We start from the raw sequence: 18,560 nt of genomic DNA on the forward strand, positions 1-18,560 counted from the left end.
TGCTTTGGCAGGAGTTCAGAGTGGTGCCAGGGATGTCATGGTATTTGTACTGGGCTGCACAGGAGGATTGTTCCCAGGCTGGAAGCCCTTGCTCACTGTCCTGTCCTCCCATTTCCCAAGGGAGTTACAGCCAAAACAGCCTCTCTGCTCCCAAGGGCAGCTGTCAGGGGGTGCAGCTCCTTGGAAAGGTGATGGCCAGGAACACTGCCCTCCCCCCGGTTCTGCCTTGTTTGATTCTTTGTCAGAAGGACTGAGCAACCTGCCTCTCCTACTCCACTCTCAGCACTACCAGCTCTGTCCCCAGCCCTGCAGCATCAGAACTCCCGGGGATCATCACTGTTCCCTTTCCTTGCCCACCCGCTCCTTCCTCTCCTCCAGCTGAGCAAAGTGCAGGTTTCAAAATGGGACTTAGAGGGAGCGGACTTTGCTTCCCCCAGGAATGCCGCTGTCGGCCGGGCCTTCCTTGAGATGGGTCACGCGCCCACAGCTTTGAGCCTGCAGGGATTAAACCAGCGGTGAACTCCGTTTTCAACCAGTGCCGTGGCAGCGGGCAGGCCCCTGTCAGGACTCCGGGTGCTAATCCAGCCTGATGGTCCATGCTCTTGCTCACAGAGGTGTGTAATCAGCCTTTATTTTTACAGCTGAATCAGGAAAATGTGGAAGGAACAGTTGAGACCTGCAAAAACCTTTTCTTGCCTCTTGTGCACAGGTAAATGATGCAGTCGAGGAACTTTTGACACAAAGGTCTGTGGCACTTATCAGCTTTATCATCTTAGCCATGAGAAGATGAAGGTCCTGCGGGGCACGCGGTCACTGCCATCCCACCTTTGCAGCAAGAGCAGAACTTGGTGCTGCCTTGTCTCACATTTTCTCCCTTCCCCCTTGTTTTCCATTTCCCTTCTCTTTTCCTCCAATCTTTTCTGGAGAGACCAAACCATAGCTGCAGCAGCAGTGCTGCCCCTTGCAACTCCCACCCTGCATCCCCCTTCTGCAAGATACAGCTGCATGTTCAGAGCACAGACACACTGCCGATGGACATGATAATTTATTGCAAATACATCAGAGCGACACAGACGTGCAAGGAAAGAGCTGCTGCACTGGGGCGCAGCATTAGGCACGAGAGACTTGGCTACAGGGCACTCGCCAGGGATGCCAACACAGTGTCACCATCAGGACAAGGTGCTGCCCGCTGCTTGTTGCCTTCCCACGCTTGTTTGGTGAGTGCTGCGGGGAAATCTGCTGCTCCTTAACAGAGAAAAGTGAAGCAGACACGCAGAGGAAGGAGAGAAACCTGCAGAGCTGCGTAGCAATTAGCAAATCATCCTGTGAAACAAGCAGGAGCCCTCCCTGCCAGGGGAAGAGCCACCAGGTGCAAAGGGCACAGCACCCTGAGGCTCTAGATGACCAAGTCTGCATTTTTGGGGTGCAGGTGCTGGCTCCCAGCCAGACCTGGCTCGGCGGGGACCCGGCTGCAGGCGGAGGCCAGCGGCGCTCTGGTCCTCGTGGAGCGGGCGCTGCAGGCGAGGAGCAGCCCGCCAGCGGCGAGGAAGGCTCCGGCAAACCACCCCAGGAAGGTGGCCTCCCCAAATTCCCACCTGGGGACGATGTCGGGGACAGTCTCGTCCCAGAAGTCGAGGACGGTGTTGTAGGCGACCCAGGAGACTGGCACCAGGGTGGTGATCCCTGCTATGCCAAGCGTCACTCCCCCGCCAAGCAGGAGCCGCCGCTTTCGCCCAGGTTTGTCCTCACAGGTTCTCCAGCCCTCCAGCCCCAGGGCAGCGAGGAGACAGCCCAGCAGCCCCAGCCCGTTGGAGAGGCACATCAGGAGGCGAGAGATGCGCAGCTCGGGGGGCAGCGCCAGGAAGGAGCCGTGGGCTTGGCATTCAACCACCCCCTCCTCCTGAGTGATGCAGACCTGCCAGAGCCCCATGTTCCAGACCTCCAGCTCGTTCAGGTCCAGATTGAGGTTCTTCCAGAGTGGCACGAAGGTGGTGACGCAGGAGCTGATCCATCCGAGGAGAGTCAGCAGCATCCCCCCGCCCTGCGCCTTAGCCCACCAGCCCCCGGCCATGCCGCCGCCGCCCCGCTGAGCTCCGGGCCCGGATCAGCCGCCCCGAGCGGCGGCCGCGGGCATCAGCGCTTGTGGAGCAGCGTCCGCCCGGCCGCCGGCCGCGTCTGCCGCCCGGGGCGGCGAATTCAAGCCTGCTCCTCCAACGCCGGGGTGTGGCCACGGTCGTTTTTCAGCTGTTGTTGGTTTTTCCACGCTAAAAGGAGAGCCCGGCTCAGCAGGAAAAGCCGGGCGCATCCCGGCGGTAACTCCGGGCTGTGTCCCGCCGGTGCCTCACCGTGCCCGGGAGGGTTAAACCAAAGCACGCGAACCCTCCGAGCCTCGGTCACCCCGCAGCGAGAGCCTTGGCAGGGAAAAGAAATTGACGGCGGCAGCAGCAGCTCCAGCCTCGGTGGGACACGGCTGGCACCCCAGCACAAGATGCGGGCAGCAGAGAGCCGGCATCAGGCTGTTCTCAGGAGTCGGTGCCTCGGATGGGGTCCTTGATCCTAATTCGGTCATTAATTAAATATGCAAAAGAGCCTTTGAGAGCTGCGTTGAGAATGGGGATGTCCGAGAGAGGAAGCAGATGGGCACTGATCACCCTGTCCTACACCCAGCACTTCACCAGCAGACGCGACTCGTGGTGCTTCTGTGAGGAAGCTGTGTGCGAGAAAACTGTTGTCCTGATAGGAGACACACTGATGCCAACATAAAGCTGGGGAAAACCCATGTACATCAGCTTGGTCTGGTGGAAGGTGCTCCTGTGGCAGGGGGTTGGAGCTGGACTGATCTTTAAGGCCCTTTCCAACCCAAACTATCCTGGGATTCTATGAAAATGATGAAAATAAGCGTCAGGAAAATCCTAAGTTTGTGCTGGCACTCGGCTCCCATCCTCCCCCGCGTGTGTTCCCTCCGCAGGGTCCAGCTTGCAGATTCATCTTCCCTGGGAGATTAACGACTAATCTCTCCTTCATCCGCCGTCTTTCTTATCTGTATCGGGAGCCAGACTGGAAATTACTGAGTCCTGCTGGCCCCGGGGTCCAGCTCTGGTGAGTGTCAGGAGGATCTTTGCAGGGGGCTCCCGCAAGGAGGGAGCGAGGGAGCACGGACCGCGTTCAACGTGGAAGCACAGACCAGGCAGGAGAAAGGGGATGTTTTCCAGCCCTTGCTGACCATCCCGTTCCTAAGAGCAGACAGAGAGCATCATCTCAAGGGCATGAGCAGGGAAATCCACTGGGAAACCCCTCCTGCTCCTTCCCCCAGGCATTGGGGCACCTGCTCCTTCCGATTAAATCGTCTCAAGGTAATTGTGCCTGTCATTGAGACAGATTAACGGGTGACCTTCTGCCGCTGGAGCAGGATTGGCGGCCGACGCCGAGCTCCCAGTCCTTCTTTCCCTCCCACCGGCCACGGTGGCACAGCCCGGCAGAGGATTCCCATCCAGAACCGGTGGGAAGATGCCCGGCAGTGGCCGGGGCGCAGCGGGAGCCACAAGCCCAGAACGACGTCGGCCGGGCCGGCAGCCGCTCTGCCTGGACATGAGGTGGGTGTCTCCTGCGCCCAGGGGTCTGGGGAGCCGGGAGGCTGGTCCGGATAGTGACATCCTCCATGGTCGCACTGAGGACCGCTGGTCCCGCTGCTCTGCAGTGGCAGAGAATGCTCGGCGGAGGCAGAGCGCCAATACTCCCACCCCATCCCTACCCCTATCCCCGCAGGTCGCTGCGCTCCGGGTTGCGTTTCTAGGACCATGAGCTCCCATCACGCCTCCCCACGGGCACCGGCTGGATTCAGCCTGTCCCGAGGATCCCGGCTCTGGGGTCTGCATCTCTTTCACAGGCTGTCCTTCCTCCGCACCTAGGGGCCATCCATTTCTGCTCGGAGCGTCTTAGAGAGCCGGCAGCTGCCGCCACGGCCCGGAGCAACTGTGGAACGGTGCCTTAGGCGCTCCCCCGGAGCTTGCCGGCCGCCGGGGCTGCTTCCCACCGGAGACGAATGCCTCCTTCCCCGGCCCTGCAATGCAATTATGGCCCCTAATGGGCTTAGCCATCTGGAGCCGGTCCGCAAGCACCCCGGCACAGCTCGGGAGCTGGGACATGCTTTGCTGGGCAAGGGGGGCCCCCCTCCAGACCCCGGCCCCTGGGGCTGCGGAGAGCGGCCGGAGCCCCGAGCTGCTTTCCGAGTCCGAAATAACTCCCCGCTTTGTCTCCCCCACGGCAGGACCGAGCGCCCAGCACGGGGCTGAGCGCCCGCCCCGGCGCCGCCATGGTGCTGCCCTGCGCCCGCAGCAGCGGCGGCGCCGGCGGCTGGCTGCCCCCCGAGGAGCCCCGCGGCCGCAGCAACTCCATCCCCCCGGCACAGACCCCCACGGCCAAGCACATGCTGGCCTACCTGCCCCGGCCGCCCACCGACACCAGCCGCTACGGCACCTTCCCCCAGAAGGTATGGCCTGCGCCCGGGCTCTGGGGCATCCTCGGCGCACGGTGCCCCCGGCTGCTCGCGGTTGTTGTCGGAGGCGATCTCTCACCGACGGGCTCCTTTCTCCCCCCGCAGCCCGACCTCCCGGCCGCCCCCGGGGCTCTGGTGGAGGACGGCGGGAAGCAGGCCGCCGCCACCAGTGCCAAGAGAGGCACTCCGATGCCAAACTACCCATCTGCGCCCCGGCACAGTGGCTTTGTCCCCGGTGAGCCATCCCTGCCGCCGAGCCGCGGGAGCCTGACCACCCAGCACCACCGTGGCCGGCCGTCCTGGTGCCCACCGCCTGCCCCGCAAGAGCCAGGCGCCCGCTTGTACCCACTGCACGCGCTGAGCGTGGCCAACATCCCCAACTCGTCACGCAGCAAGACCTCCGCCCGCAGCTCCACCATTCCCACCCCAGAGGGGCTGCAGAGCCGGCGCTGCAAGCTCCTGGAGGAGGACAGCCCCACGGTCCAGGCCGGCAAGCGGCAGCGGCAGCGCTATGTGACAAAAGTGGGCAAGTGCCAGGTGAATCTGGGCAACATCCAGGACAAGAAGAGGTTCCTCTCAGATATCTTCACCACCATTGTAGACCTCAAGTACCGGTGGTTCCTCTTTGTCTTCATGATGTGCTACATCATCACCTGGGTGGTCTTTGGCTTCATCTACTTCTTGGACGCCTGGGTGCGGGGTGACATTGGGCACCAGGGTGATCCCGAGTGGGAGGCGTGCATCGAGAACGTGGATGGCTTCGTCTCTGCCTTGCTCCTCTCAGTGGAAAGCCAGCGGACCATTGGCTATGGCACTCGGATGGTGACAGCCAACTGTGCCGAGGGCGTCATCCTCTTGATAGCACAGTCCATCGTCGGTTCCATGATCGATGCCATGATGGTTGGCTGCATGTTCGTGAAGATCTCCCGGCCCAAGAAGCGTGCCCAGACCCTCATCTTCAGCAAGAACTGCGTCATCTCCCGCCGGGACGAGAAGCTCTGCCTGATGTTTCGTGTGGGGGACCTGCGGGAAAGCCACATGGTGGATGCCAAGATCCGGGCAAAGCTGATCAAATCCCGTCAGACGGCCGAGGGGGAGTTCATCCCCCTGGAGCAGTCAGAACTGAACCTGGGCTATGACACAGGGGAGGACCGTCTATTCCTGGTGGAGCCCCAGATCATCTGCCACGTCATCAACCATCACAGCCCTTTCTGGGACATGTCAGCCGAGTCACTGCGCCGGGAGCAGTTTGAAATCATCATCATCCTCGAGGGCATCGTGGAAGCCACAGGCAAGTGGTCTGGGGGGGGTCAGGGTGGAGGGGGGTGGCTCCCCTGGGGTCTTGGAGATGCTGGGCAAAGCTGGGCCCAGGAGTGGCATGATGTGGAGTGACAAGAGATGCTCGGGGTCAAAACTGTCTCCGGTGGCTCATGGGTGATGCGGGGCTGGAAGCCCCTTGTTAGGCAGCAGGGGGTTCCTTGTGGAACCAGCACAGCTCAGCCGTTGTCTTGCTGCAGGAATGACGTGCCAAGCCCGCACCTCCTACACGGAGGACGAGATCCTCTGGGGATACCGCTTCGAGCCCTGCATGTCCCTGGAGAAAGGCGCCTTCCAGGTGGACTACAGCCGCTTTGAGATGACCTTTGAGGTGCAGACACCAGCAGCCAGCGCCAAGGAGCTGCACGAGCTGAAGGAGCTGGAGCAGCAGGAACACTCCACACTCAGCCTCTACTGGGACCACCTCCTGCAGCCCTGCGCGCTGCCGGGACCCAGCGAGGACGCGCTGGTGGGGATGAGTGTCCCTGGCAGCGTGGCTGAGGGCATCCGGGATGAGCCACCAGAGCGAGAATTCCCTGCCTGAGCTGCTCCGGGGACCATGGCATGCGCCATGTGGCCGTGCCCTGGCCCGGCTGGTGCCCGTGGGTGCCCCACGCCAACAGTGCCATAGCCCTTTGTGGGGCTGAGCCCTCGTGGGGCTGAGCCTTTGTGGGGCTGAGCCTTTGTGGGGCTGAGCCCTCGTGGGGCTGAGCCCTTTGTGGGGCTGAGCCCTTGTGGGGCTGAGCCCTCGTGGGGCTGAGCCCTCGTGGGGCTGAGCCTTTGTGGGGCTGAGCCTTTTGTGGGGCTGAGCCCTCGTGGGGCTGAACCCTCGTGGGGCTGAGCCTTTGTGGGGCTGAGCCTTTGTGGGGCTGAGCCCTCGTGCCCTCGCCCCACGTGTTCCCCCGGCTGCAGCCAAAGGGCATTATTTTTGTTAAGCTGTTCTTTTGTAACAAGGAATACAAGGCGTAACTAGTGGGCAAGTAAAGGCTGTTCATGACAAAACCAGCCAAGCATCAGCCATGTTTGTTCTGGAGGAACCTTTGGGGGGGTCTGCTCAAAGAAGAGGCAGAGCCCAGAGCCCCCCAGTGCCTTGGGCTTGGTCCTGCACCACCTCACAGACCCTGACATAGCCCCATGTGCCCCCAACAGCCCAGACTGTCCCCCCTCCCTGCCTGACATGGTGCCCAAGGACTCCTCCAGCAGGGTGCTGCGAGAGGTTGGACACGGTTGGACACTACACGGTGTAGTAGTAAAAAAAGAAAAAAAAAAGCTGCAAACAAGTGTTTGTAGGTGTGAAGTTAATAAGGGTCAAGATGCGCATTGATTTGATATAAAATCGTGATTTGCCTATTAAGCACTTTATTTACATATCATTAATATTCAAATGCGGGGCACTGTGGTGAGTAACAAACACAAACTTGGTTATTGCACAGACGGTCGCGTTTCACAGCACGGGACACACTTGGGTCCCACCCAGCCGGGCTGGATTCATGTCCCTGTCCCTGCCCCTGCCCCTGCCCCTGTCCCTACCCCTGTCCCATCCCTGTCCCCGTCCCTGTCCCTGTCCCCGTCCCTGTCCCTGTCCCATCCCTGTCCCATCCCTGTCCCTGTCCCATCCCTGTCCCATCCCTGTCCCTGTCCCGTGTCCCTGTCCCGTGTCCCTGTCCCGTCCCTGTCCCTGTCCCATCCCTGCCCCTGTCCCTGTCCCATCCCTGTCCCTGTCCCGTGTCCCTGTCCCTGTCCCATCCCTGTCCCTGTCCCGTGTCCCTGTCCCTGTCCCGTGTCCCTGTCCCGTGTCCCTGTCCCATCCCTGTCCCTGTCCCGTGTCCCGTGTCCCTGTCCCGTGTCCCTGTCCCGTGTCCCTGTCCCATCCCTGTCCCTGTCCCGTGTCCCGTGTCCCTGTCCCGTGTCCCTGTCCCGTGTCCCTGTCCCATCCCTGTCCCGGTCCCGGTCCCCGCAGGTGTCGTTCCCCCTCCCGGTCGCCAGACGGCGCTGCCACCGCTCCCCGCCGCGCTCCCTGAGTTCCGCCTCTTTTGCTCCACTTCCGGCGCGTCGCAGTGACGTCAATTGTTGTGCGACGCGGTGACGCGCAGAGCGCTCCGGTGGCGGCCGAGGTGGGAGCGGAGCGGGAGCGGAACGGGAGCGGAACGGGAGCGGAACGGGAGCGGGTTGGGACCGGAGGCCCCGCACCGAGCGGGACAAGTCCGCCGCGCCCGGGGGAACGGGCTCGGGCCCTGACGGCGGCCCTTCCCGCAGCCTTGCCCTGGCTCACCCGTATGGCGCGGCCCTGAGGGGAGATGACCGACCAGGAGAACAACAACAGCATCTCCAGCAACCCCTTCGCCGCCCTCTTCGGCTCCGTCGCTGCCGCCAAGCACTTCGCCGCCATCCAGAAGCAGCAGCAGCTGCGGCAGCTGACAGGTGGGAGGTGGAGGCCGGCCCTGGGGCAGGGGTCGGCCCTGGGGAGGGGGCGAGGGGTCCACTTGGGCAGGGCTCGCCCCCGCGACGCTGAGGGCGCTGTCCTGCAGGCGAGGAGACGTCCATCAGCCAGGATGACTCCGACAACAGTGTCTCCGAGAGCCTGGATGACTGCGACTACTCGGTGGCAGAGATCAGCCGTTCATTCCGCTCGCAGCGAGAGCTCTGCGAGCAGCTCAACATCAACCACATGATCCAGAGGATTTTCCTCATCACCTTGGACAACAGTGAGCCCGGAAATCCCTGGTTTTGTGGGGGGTGCGGTACAGGCTGGGGCAGCTCTGCGTGCCGGGTTTCTCTGACACGGGAGGGGACGGTGCCAGGTGCAGCAGCTGGGGCTGTGTTAGGGGCAGGTCCTGCCTGCAGGTTCCCCGTCCATGGAGGTGGAACAGGTCCCTCTGCCCTTCCCAGGTGACCCCAGCATGAAGAGTGGGAATGGGATCCCGGCACGCTGTGTCTTCCTGGAGGAAATGGCCGCAGACCTGGATGACCAGGACTGGCTAGACATGGACAATGTGGAGCAGGTAGGGATGCCTGCCTGGGGCCATCTGCAGACTTTGGCCACAGATTGAGTTTGTTTTCTCAGAATGTTCATATGATGTATCCCAAATCCTTTTCCAAAACATGGCATGAAGCTGCCACTCATTGTTTTGCTGGAAACATCCATGAGATTTTTGGGATATGATGCTGAGAAAAGTGTAAAATTTGGGGAATCCAGCCCTTCCTGCTGGAGGCTGGAGGAGTTTGCTGTCCTGCATGTCTGTGTGGGAGGGAAAGGGAAGAAACACCAGAGAACTCAGTCAACAGTGTCCACGCACACACTCATCTAAATTTGCAGCTGTATCGGTCGTTTCTGCTGAGGATTTCAGTGGAAATGGTTTCTCTTGGGGGTACTGTTATTCCACTGGGGACTGGAGGATTTGCTTAGGCCAGAAGTAGCTGAGGGTTCTCACTCCAGCACTCCATTACTTGATGAGGGAAAGCGAGAGCTCTTCCTAGCAGGAATCAATTGGCCTGTGTGGTGAGGAGCTTCCTCCTCTGGAGGATCAGCTGTGTGCTGGGGCTGTGTCACTGTAGCCCATCTCTGCTGCTGCCCAGGCCCTGTTCACCCGCCTGCTGCTGCCGGAGCCCGGGAGCCATCTGATCCACATGACCTCTGCCAGCACCCAGAACCTCTCGGCCGACCGCGACGCCGGGGAGAGGCAGATCCTGCGCTACCTCTATGCCTGCTTCCGCAGGGCACGGGAAGAGGTGGGCACAGGCTGCCGAGGAGGAAGGCAGCTCTGTCACCCAGCTCTGGAGTGACCGAGTTAAAGTTGCAATGACCGGGGCCCCAGCGCTGCCTTGTTCTCCTTGCTCAGATAACCAAGGTCCCGGAGAATCTCCTGCCCTTCGCAGTGCGCTGCCGCAACCTGACGGTGTCCAACACGCGTACTGTCCTGCTCACCCCGGAGATCTACGTCAACCAGAACGTGTACGAGCAGCTGCTGGACCTGATGCTGGAGACACTAAGAGGGGCACGTAAGTGCGGCCGGGTTGTGCCGCTGCCTCAGCGCTGCAAAGCTGCCCTGGAGCATCATGGAGTTGGGTGAAGCTTTGGCTCCCCTCGCTGCCAAAAGAGCGGGGTGTGTTTGGGTCAGTTTTGCTGTTGGAGCACTGAGTAACAGCCTTGTATCTCTTGCCAGAGTTTGAAGACATGACCAAGTTCCTTGAGGAGGTCATAGAAGCCTTAACGATGGAGGAGGAGGTGCGGACATTTGGGGAGGTCATGGTTCCCGTGTTTGACATTCTGTTGGGGAGAATCAAGGACCTGGACCTCTGCCAGATCCTGCTGTACACGTACCTTGATGTGCTCCTCTACTTCACAAAGCAGAAGGACATAGCAAAGGTGGGTACCTTGGCTTAGGCAGGAGCTTTTTGCAGGGGAACATTTACAAGACCTGACCTGCAGAGGCCAAACCAGGAGTGTGGTGTAACAACATCTGATGTGTGTACTCATACCCCTCCCCTCCTTTGTCATAGCCTGTCACAAACCCATCAGTTTGTTGTGGTTTTTTACTGGGATCTTGGACAACTGTCAGCATGTCCTGATGTGTTTCCCAGGTTTTTGCAGGCTACATCCAGCCCAAGGATCCCAGCAATGGACAGATGTACCAGAAGACTTTGCTTGGTGCTGTTTTAAATATCTCCTGCTTGTTGAAGACCCCTGGCGTGGTGGAGAACCATGGCTACTTTCTGAATCCATCCCGATCCAGCCCACAGGAGATTAAAGTGCAGGAATCCAACATCCATCAGGTGGGAGAAGCAGGGCAGTTCTGTTTCCTGTGGTGTTAGTGGCCTCTCATTGCCTGAGGGTTCAAGACATGATATGGGGCTCGAGTTCCATCACTGCTTCAGGAATAGCCTGCCTTGCAACTAGGCACATCCCAAAACTGCTTTGAATTCTCCAGCTGGAGCATGGAAACAGTTTTCCCAGCTGCCTTGGGTGGTTTTAACCCAAGTCTTTGTGTCTTATCAAAGTTTCTTCAGCTTTTGGAAAAAGGGTGTGTGGTCCTTGTGGAACAGACATAACTTGAGGTGATACCTGGAGATTATCTACCTGGTGTAGTAATCACTGGGGAGTAGTTTTCAGTACCTGTAATTAAAACACTAATTGATTCCCCATTTGAGAAAGTGACAGGCAACATTCTCTCTCATTATGCAAGTAAATTTCTTCCACAGAGGAATACCACTAGGAATGTTCCAGTAGGTCAGGAGTGAAGCATGAGGATGCAGGATGTAAATACAGGAGTGAACTGGGGTGTAGAGGTCATCCCTGAGAGGGGCTTTCCCACTTAGGAGTTCTTTCAGGCTGTCAAAAACAGGCTAAGAATTTTGGATTTACTCCATATGAGAATAAATTGTCTCCGCTGTGCATTTGAGGACATCCCTAACTGTTGTTTGCTGCTAGTCCCAGGATTTGACCTGCTTGTAACACCTGTGTGTGATATGTGATTTATGGGGTGTCCTGAGGAGCAGGACATGGTCTGGAGCCAGAAAGGGTCTGATAGCTGTAATATCAGAGAGGCAAAAGAAAAACCCCCAAGGATTCATTCATCTGTGTTGTTTCCTCTAACAGTTCATGGCCCAGTTCCATGAGAAGATCTACCAGATGCTGAGGAACCTGTTGCAGCTGTCACCAGAGACAAAGCACAGGATTCTCTCCTGGCTGGGAAACTGCCTCCATGCGAATGCAGGCCGCACCAAAATTTGGGCTAACCAGATGCCGGAGATTTTCTTCCAGATGTACGCCTCAGATGCCTTCTTCCTCAACTTGGGGGCTGCCCTCCTGAAGCTGTGCCAGCCCTTCTGCAAACCCAGATCTCCAAAGCTGCTAACCTTCAACCCTACCTACTGTGCTCTGAAGGAGTTGAACGAAGAGGAGAGGAGGAGCAAGAATGTACACATGAAAGGTACACCTAAACATTGTGGACTAAATATACAGGAATTGGACACCTAAACATAAGGGAATGGGAAAGGGGACCTCCTCAGGTCCCCACTTCACCCAGTAGTGCCCTCTTGGGTGCCATTAGCATTAGGGGAGAATTAGAAGTGTGACTAGAGAGGTGCAAGAAGAGAGCTGAATACAAATAGAACACTGCCAGCATCACCAGGAGCCCTTTTGTGTCCTTAGGAGGGACCCTCTCAAGCCCTCTCCTTACCAGCACTGCTGGGTAGGACCTGATGCAGAGATGCTTTTCCTTACAGGTTTGGAAAAAGAAACATGTTTGATCCCTGCTCTGAGTGAGCAAGAGCCGCAGTTTGCAAACAGTTACAACCTCGTGACGGAAAACCTGGTGCTCACGCAGTACACCCTGCACTTGGGGTTTCACAGGTACTTGCTTTCAGTTGGGGCTGTTTTCCACCCATGTGCAGCTAAAATACTCTGAACACAGGGTAGCTAGCTGAGCTGCTGCTTGAACTTCAGCCTGTCTGACTGCAGGAAGAAATTTTGCTCACATTTTTACTAATTAGGATACACTCAGGCTTTAAACAATCTTTGTGGGTTTTGGGTCTCAAATCCCCTTGGCCTTTCTGCAAGTGTTTTATCCTAATAAAGGAGTCTTACAGGTTCCATGTTATTTACAGGCACCAATAGCCAAGTGCTGGGTATCTGTAGGTTCCATTCCCCCTCTCACTGGGGCAGGAGAGGAGCGCTGGCACCTCTCTTCACTACTAGAGAGCATCCAGGTGGCAGAGCAGCTGCCCACTGGGAGTGACCTAAACACCCTGATAGCTGGGCTGTATGTCAAACAGCAATGTGAGGTAGCTGTCAGCTTCTAGGAGAGGATTCTCTGGACACCAAAACGCTCTGTTTTGCACGCCTTCCCTCTGCAAATCGTTGCCTAGATACTGTGAGGTCATGGCTGATCCAAGCAGAGTCCCCTTCTGGTTTATTCTCTAAATATAGACTTTGACAAAAAAGTCACTATGCAAGTGGCTTGTTGCTGGGAAACCGAAGTGTCACTTTGCAGGCGTCTAGGCCGCGTTGCATCGCTGGCCTCAGTGACCCAAGGGAGCTCGGTGCTGCAGAGGGTCCTGCCATGTCCCCAGGCCACTCTGCAGGTGCCATGGTCCCTCACAGGGTCTCGTACCCTGCCAGGTCCTGCCCGGGCTTTCCCCAAGGTGTCCCACTGCCAGAGCCAGGGACAGGGTACCCGCAGGAAGTTATCTGAACCTCCCAGCACAGAACAGTCTCCCACCAGCTTCTGCATTGGTGAGGCAGGATGTCTGTCTGTTGTCTGTCTCAGCTCCTCCTTGCCTCCTTTCCCGGGCAGGTTGCACGACCAGATGGTAAAGATAAACCAAAGCCTTCACCGCCTGCAAGTGGCATGGCGAGAAGCTCAGCAGAGCTCCAGCCCCGCTGCTGACAGCCTCAGGGAGCAGTTTGAGCGCCTGATGACCATCTATCTCTCCACCAAGACGGCGATGACGGAACCGCAAATGCTGCAGAACTGCCTGAACCTGCAGGTGTCCATGGCAGTGCTGCTGGTGCAGCTGGCTGTGGGGAACTGTGGGACAGAGCCACTGGAGCTGACCTTCCCGCTGCCGGAGGTGGAGCACAGCGCACTGGCCTACGTGCCAGGTGAAGCCACGGGTCCTGCTGGGGGTCTGTGCCAACACCTGCCATAGATGGGCACTGGAAGAGCTGCCTGAGCAAGTGCTTCCCTGTCCAGGGCAGGACACGGTGCTACCACTGACATTGTGCATAATATTCTCTCCGAAAAGGATCACTCTCAGAGAATTTGGGGCTGTTTGAGGGGCCATACTTAGGGTAGTGAAACTGCTGACCTTTAAGAAGTCTTACTCATTGGGAAGTGGCAAGTTCTACATTGATTTAGTATTTTCTCTATGTGTAAACTCTTTCTTCTGGGACCTGCTTCAGGATTCTTCCCTTGGGGGTTGTGTAAGAGTGTCATCAGCAGACAGATGCTGGATTCACCCCATAAGTGACCTGATTTCTGGGGTCAGAGGGGAAGTGAATCCCAGGTGTTACTCAAGCCATCAGGCTGGGCATCCTTCTCCACGGCAGCTTCTAATGCAGCTTGTTAATTACCAATACTTAATCAGCATCAGGGTGATGAGGGGAGAGTGCATGGGAGGCTGGAAAAGGGCAAGGTGAGCTGCTTGGGGAGAAGCTCAGCTACAATCTCTGTTTGCAGAGTTCTTTGCCGATAATTTGGGCGACTTCTTCATTTTCCTGCGGCGTTTTGCTGATGACATCTTGGAGACTTCTGCTGATTCCCTGGAGCACATCCTTCACTTCGTTACTGTTTTCATGGGTGATGTGGAGAGGTAGGTGCAGCCCTGTTGCAGAACACCCGCAGTGACCAAGAAATTGCAGAGCTGTCTTGAGGCTTGGTTTGTGCAGCTGCAAGCAGGTTGATCTTTTTGGAACAGCTGAATTCTGCCTGCAGGAGGCACAAAGGGAATAAAGGCCTGCCTGGATGCCACAGGCTTCATGCAAGGTTCAAATGGGATTTGGCACTTAAATATTGGTTGTATGATGCAGAAACTTCATCAGCTTACAGCCATTTTGTACTTGTTAAAGGGAGCTCCTGATCCCTTTGATTGATTGATCTGTTGGGAGCATCTCTATGACGTCCACTGAACAGAATTGAGTAGTTTTATTAATCTTCCTGATAAGATATCACCCTGCTTTCTGCATTTCTGCTGTTCATTCATTTACACTTGTGTGTAAATGCAGTGAGCTCCTGGCAGCAGCAGATGGACATTTCCTGTGGTAGGCAGCTCTCATTGTTCCTGCTGTCCTTGGGAGATGGAGGCTGTAGTTCTTCCTGGAAGTCCCCTACAGCATCACGTGGGGCAGGTGGTTTGGCTTCTGCCCTACAGGTGCAGGAGAGGTATACTGAGAGGTATACTCTGACCTCAGTGCTTGGTGATGGACAGCAGATGCAGCAGGCAAAGCACCTGGATTTGCAGGGTAAAAAGGAAGCAGGTCTATGAGCAGTAGGAAAACAGGTAGGATGGCTGGTGGGGTTTGCTTGGGAGCTCCAGCTGAGAAGCAGGCATTGGGCTGTGAGTGGGAGAACTGCTGTGGGAGGGGTGAGAGCAGCATCTTGGTTATTCCCACACCCTCTGGCCTCTACCTGAGATTCCTCTGTGGCATGGAGTCTGTGCAAGTGAGTGCCGATCCAGGGCTGGCTTTACAGACAGGTCTGCAGCAATCAGGCACTCAAGCATGGATGAGCACAGCTCCTGGAGTGATTCCTGAATGGCTCCATTCTGCACCATGGCTGTGCCATCCTGGATTTGCTTTGTTTTCTGTTGCAGGATGAAAAATCCTCACCTGCGAGCCAAGCTGGCTGAAGTGTTGGAAGCTGTGATGCCTCACTTGGATCAGGCTCAGAACCCACTCGTCTCGAGTGTGTTTCATCGCAAGCGAGTGTTTTGCTCTTACCAACATGCTGCCCACCTGGCCGAAGCACTCATCAAAGTCTTTGTGGATATTGAGTTCACGGGTAAGCGCAGAATGGGAAGTGCTGTGTTCCCTGTGTAGCACTTGTGGGGGACTGTCCATTTGAAAGGTTCTTTGGCTTGTGCCCAGGTGACCCACACCAGTTTGAACAGAAGTTCAACTACCGCCGTCCCATGTATCCCATCCTGCGGTACATGTGGGACACGGATTCCTACAGGGACAGCATCAAGGTGAGGCGAGAGGTGCATGTCCGAGTGTGCCATGTGAGTGTGCAGCTCACACGGAGGGGCACGTGGCTCCATGTCCTGCCACTGGGGCTGTGCTGCAGAATTCGCTGTTCTCCCTTTCCTTTTAGGCTCTGGCTGATTATGCCTCAGAGAACCTGGAGGCAATGAATCCCCCTCTCTTCTTGCGCTTCCTTAACCTGCTTATGAACGATGCCATTTTCCTGTTGGATGAAGCCATACAGGTAGGGTTGAACTCGTGTTCCATCAGCATCATATAAACAAGTTCTCATTTCCTTGATGCAATACAAACCTTCAGAACAGGGCCAGCTTACCTGGCCCCTGCCTGGTGAGTCTCTGCAGTAGGTACTGTGCAGGAAGCAATCCCAAGATGGTGTGGCCAATGCCCTAGGAGAAGGGGTGAAGGCAGGAGGAAGGGTCTGGGGCCCTGTCTGTGGGTAACCCTTCCTTCCTTTCAGTTTGGGAGGCAGCTCAGAACCAAGAGGAGCAAAAGGGCTTTTTCAGATCCAAAAGAAGGCGCGCTGGGAAATCTGCCTATTGTTAATCTGGACACACTCAGGCTTTAAACAATCACTGTGGGCTTTGATTCTCAAATCCCCTTGGCCTTTCTTCAAGTGTTTTATCCTAATAAAGGCCTTTTTTCTCCAGGCAGTTCTCCTTTGGGATTACAAGGGAATTCCAGGTGCCCTCATGTCCCTGGTCTGTGTTGAATATCTCCACTCCTTTCAGAGCTGGTGTTGCTGCTAGAAGGGGCTTTTTCTGGGGAGCTATTACCTGCCAGAGAAGTGATTGCTGGAAGGCCAGCAGATAAGATGGATGATATGGATGTTGCCTGACTGGTTTTGAGCATTTCTGGGCCTCCTTGCTGTCGACAGCCACCCACACACTCCATGTTTTCTGTCTTGCAGTACCTCAGCAAGATCAAAGTTCAGCAGATTGAGAAGGACCGAGGTGAGTGGGACAGCCTGTCCCCGGAGGCTCGCCGCGAGAAGGAGTCCAGCCTGCAGATGTTTGGTCAGCTGGCGCGTTTCCACAACATCATGTCCAATGAAACCATTGGCACTCTGGCTTTCCTGACTTCAGGTAGGGAAAATGGCCCCTCTTGCCTGCCAGGACCTAGAGAAGAGCCCTGCCAGGGAATAAACAGGCAGGAAATTGGTTTCAGTGTGGCCAGATCAGGATAGAATTGCTGTGAATCTGCAAACTGTTGTTTTCCTTTCCAGAAATCAAGTCCCTGTTTGTGCATCCTTTCCTTGCCGAGCGCATCATCTCCATGCTCAACTACTTCCTGCAACACCTGGTTGGGCCTAAAATGGGAGCTTTGAAGGTGAAGGATTTCAGTGAGTTCGATTTCAAGCCACAGCAGCTTGTGTCTGACATCTGCACCATCTACCTAAACCTTGGGTAGGTGATGAGGGGAGTGAGCCTGTTGGTGGCAGGAGCCATCCTGGTGATACTGGGGGGAAAATGCTTAGTCACACTCAAGCTTTTCTTTAGCCTTGACTTCTTTGCTATGGGAATGTGGCTGCTGTGGGGACTGTTTGCAGCCTTGGCAAATGGGGATTCTTATACCTTTCTCTCACGTAACCTGTGGTGCAGGGATGAAGAAAACTTCTGTGCCACAGTCCCCAAGGATGGCCGCTCCTATTCACCGACGCTCTTTGCCCAGACCGTGCGGGTTCTGAAGAAGATTAACAAGCCTGGAAATATGATAGTGTCTTTTAGTAACCTGGCTGAGAGGATCAAGGTGAGCACTGCAGGGAATTTAACATACAAAAAAAGAGCTGATTCCCTTTGTCCTTTTCCCTCTGTGTATTGCTGCATCTTTGCTGTGCAGCTGGATTTCTGGGAGTGGAGCTTTGTCCAGGTGGGGGCAGCTTGGAAGGTGCCCTGCCTGCACAGACCTGTGAATGCTCCCTGGTTTTAAAATAGCAGAGTCTGAATCCTCAAAGCCACCTGTGCTCCCTAGTCTCTTGCAGACCGGCAGCAGCAGGAAGAGGAGACATATGCAGATGCCTGTGACGAATTCCTGGATCCAATCATGAGCACTCTGATGTCAGACCCCGTGATCCTGCCCTCCTCCCGTGTCACCGTGGACCGATCGACAATAGCCCGACACCTCCTCAGGTGTGCAGCACAGCCCTCATACTTAGATACTTTTGGGGATCTATTTCACATACCCAATGACTCTTCCTGGCCTCTTTTTTTTTTTATCTCTAGCACCGGGAGTGTCCAAGTAATCTCCTCGATGTTTTATTTTTCAGTGATCAGACAGATCCTTTCAATCGGAGTCCCCTCACTATGGACCAGATCAGACCAAACACAGAACTAAAAGAGAAGATCCAGCAATGGCTTGCAGAGAGGAAAAAGCAGAAGGAGGAGGAGCTGGAGGACACGCTGAACTGAAAAACAAGATCTCATCTTGAAACCTCCAGTCCGGGGCAAGATCACAGCCATGCAGGGGTAGTGGCTGGAGCTGCCACCCTAATGATGGCCACATTTACTGCATTGTCACCACCTTTGGAGTCTCTCCTCAGACCTTCCCTGACAGCCCTTGTTCTCTCTTTTCCTTTCAAGACTCTCTCTTTAATACTAAGACTTCCCACTGCACTACAGCTTTGAGCCTCAGCCTTGGGAGAAGAACACAGCCTTCTCATGATGTGGTTCCCTGGCCCTCTATTTACCTGCTCTTTGTGTTGGCCACGTTCTTTTCCAGCAACACCAAAAGCCTCCTTCTGTTCCGTGTTTAAACTGTAACCATCTTTCACTTGGTGAAAGCAATGCCTCCATCCATTCCCAGAGTGGAATGGAGGGGGGATCAACAGGAGGGGGACGTTTTGCCAACTTGTATGTGCCAGGGGTGTAGCAGGGTTTACTTCCCCAATGAGTGTTGAGAACGGTGGGCGTTGGAAATTAAACGCAGAGATCATCTTACAGCTGGTGATGGAGGTCTGGCAGTGCCGGGAGCTGTAGAGGAGCCTCTTTGGGCTTGGTCCAGACAGGCGCGGTCTCGGCACCGCGCGGGTCTCGAACCCGGGGACCCGGC

General features: G+C 56.4%; 3 protein-coding genes across 4 annotated transcripts; 2 read left to right on the top strand and 1 right to left on the bottom strand.

Moving 5' to 3' along the window:
• Nucleotides 1-1,037: 1,037 nt before the first annotated feature.
• CLDN25 (claudin 25) lies at nucleotides 1,038-2,406 on the bottom strand. The gene has a single exon (XM_058856994.1). It carries the CDS (start codon nucleotides 2,069-2,071, stop codon nucleotides 1,397-1,399), a length of 675 nt encoding a protein of 224 aa, XP_058712977.1. The 5' UTR covers nucleotides 2,072-2,406; the 3' UTR covers nucleotides 1,038-1,396.
• A 204-nt stretch (nucleotides 2,407-2,610) lies between these two features.
• LOC131588208 (uncharacterized) lies at nucleotides 2,611-6,356 on the top strand. Its single transcript, XM_058856853.1, has 6 exons — nucleotides 2,611-2,712; nucleotides 2,969-3,099; nucleotides 3,410-3,593; nucleotides 4,268-4,489; nucleotides 4,601-5,786; nucleotides 6,013-6,356. Exons 1-6 carry the CDS (start codon nucleotides 2,611-2,613, stop codon nucleotides 6,354-6,356), a joined length of 2,169 nt encoding a protein of 722 aa, XP_058712836.1.
• Nucleotides 6,357-7,809: 1,453 nt separating this feature from the next.
• Nucleotides 7,810-18,448, top strand: UBE4A (ubiquitination factor E4A). Of its 2 annotated transcripts, XM_058856942.1 has the most exons (20): nucleotides 7,810-7,926; nucleotides 8,069-8,233; nucleotides 8,341-8,517; nucleotides 8,702-8,814; nucleotides 9,389-9,541; nucleotides 9,652-9,811; nucleotides 9,976-10,178; nucleotides 10,394-10,585; nucleotides 11,409-11,742; nucleotides 12,038-12,164; nucleotides 13,108-13,415; nucleotides 13,993-14,125; nucleotides 15,125-15,312; nucleotides 15,399-15,499; nucleotides 15,625-15,738; nucleotides 16,423-16,597; nucleotides 16,738-16,918; nucleotides 17,114-17,261; nucleotides 17,484-17,641; nucleotides 17,779-18,448. In XM_058856942.1, exons 2-20 carry the CDS (start codon nucleotides 8,110-8,112, stop codon nucleotides 17,918-17,920), a joined length of 3,231 nt encoding a protein of 1,076 aa, XP_058712925.1. In that variant the 5' UTR covers nucleotides 7,810-7,926; nucleotides 8,069-8,109; the 3' UTR covers nucleotides 17,921-18,448. The 2 variants fall into 2 exon arrangements, with proteins under 2 accessions (XP_058712925.1, XP_058712924.1); XM_058856941.1 differs by lacking the exon at nucleotides 7,810-7,926 and having other exon boundaries at nucleotides 7,935-8,233.
• The last annotated feature ends 112 nt before the right edge of the window (nucleotides 18,449-18,560 follow it).

The sequence above is a fragment of the Poecile atricapillus genome, chromosome 25 (assembly GCF_030490865.1).
Source record: "Poecile atricapillus isolate bPoeAtr1 chromosome 25, bPoeAtr1.hap1, whole genome shotgun sequence".
Classification (NCBI taxonomy): Eukaryota; Metazoa; Chordata; class Aves; order Passeriformes; family Paridae; genus Poecile; species Poecile atricapillus.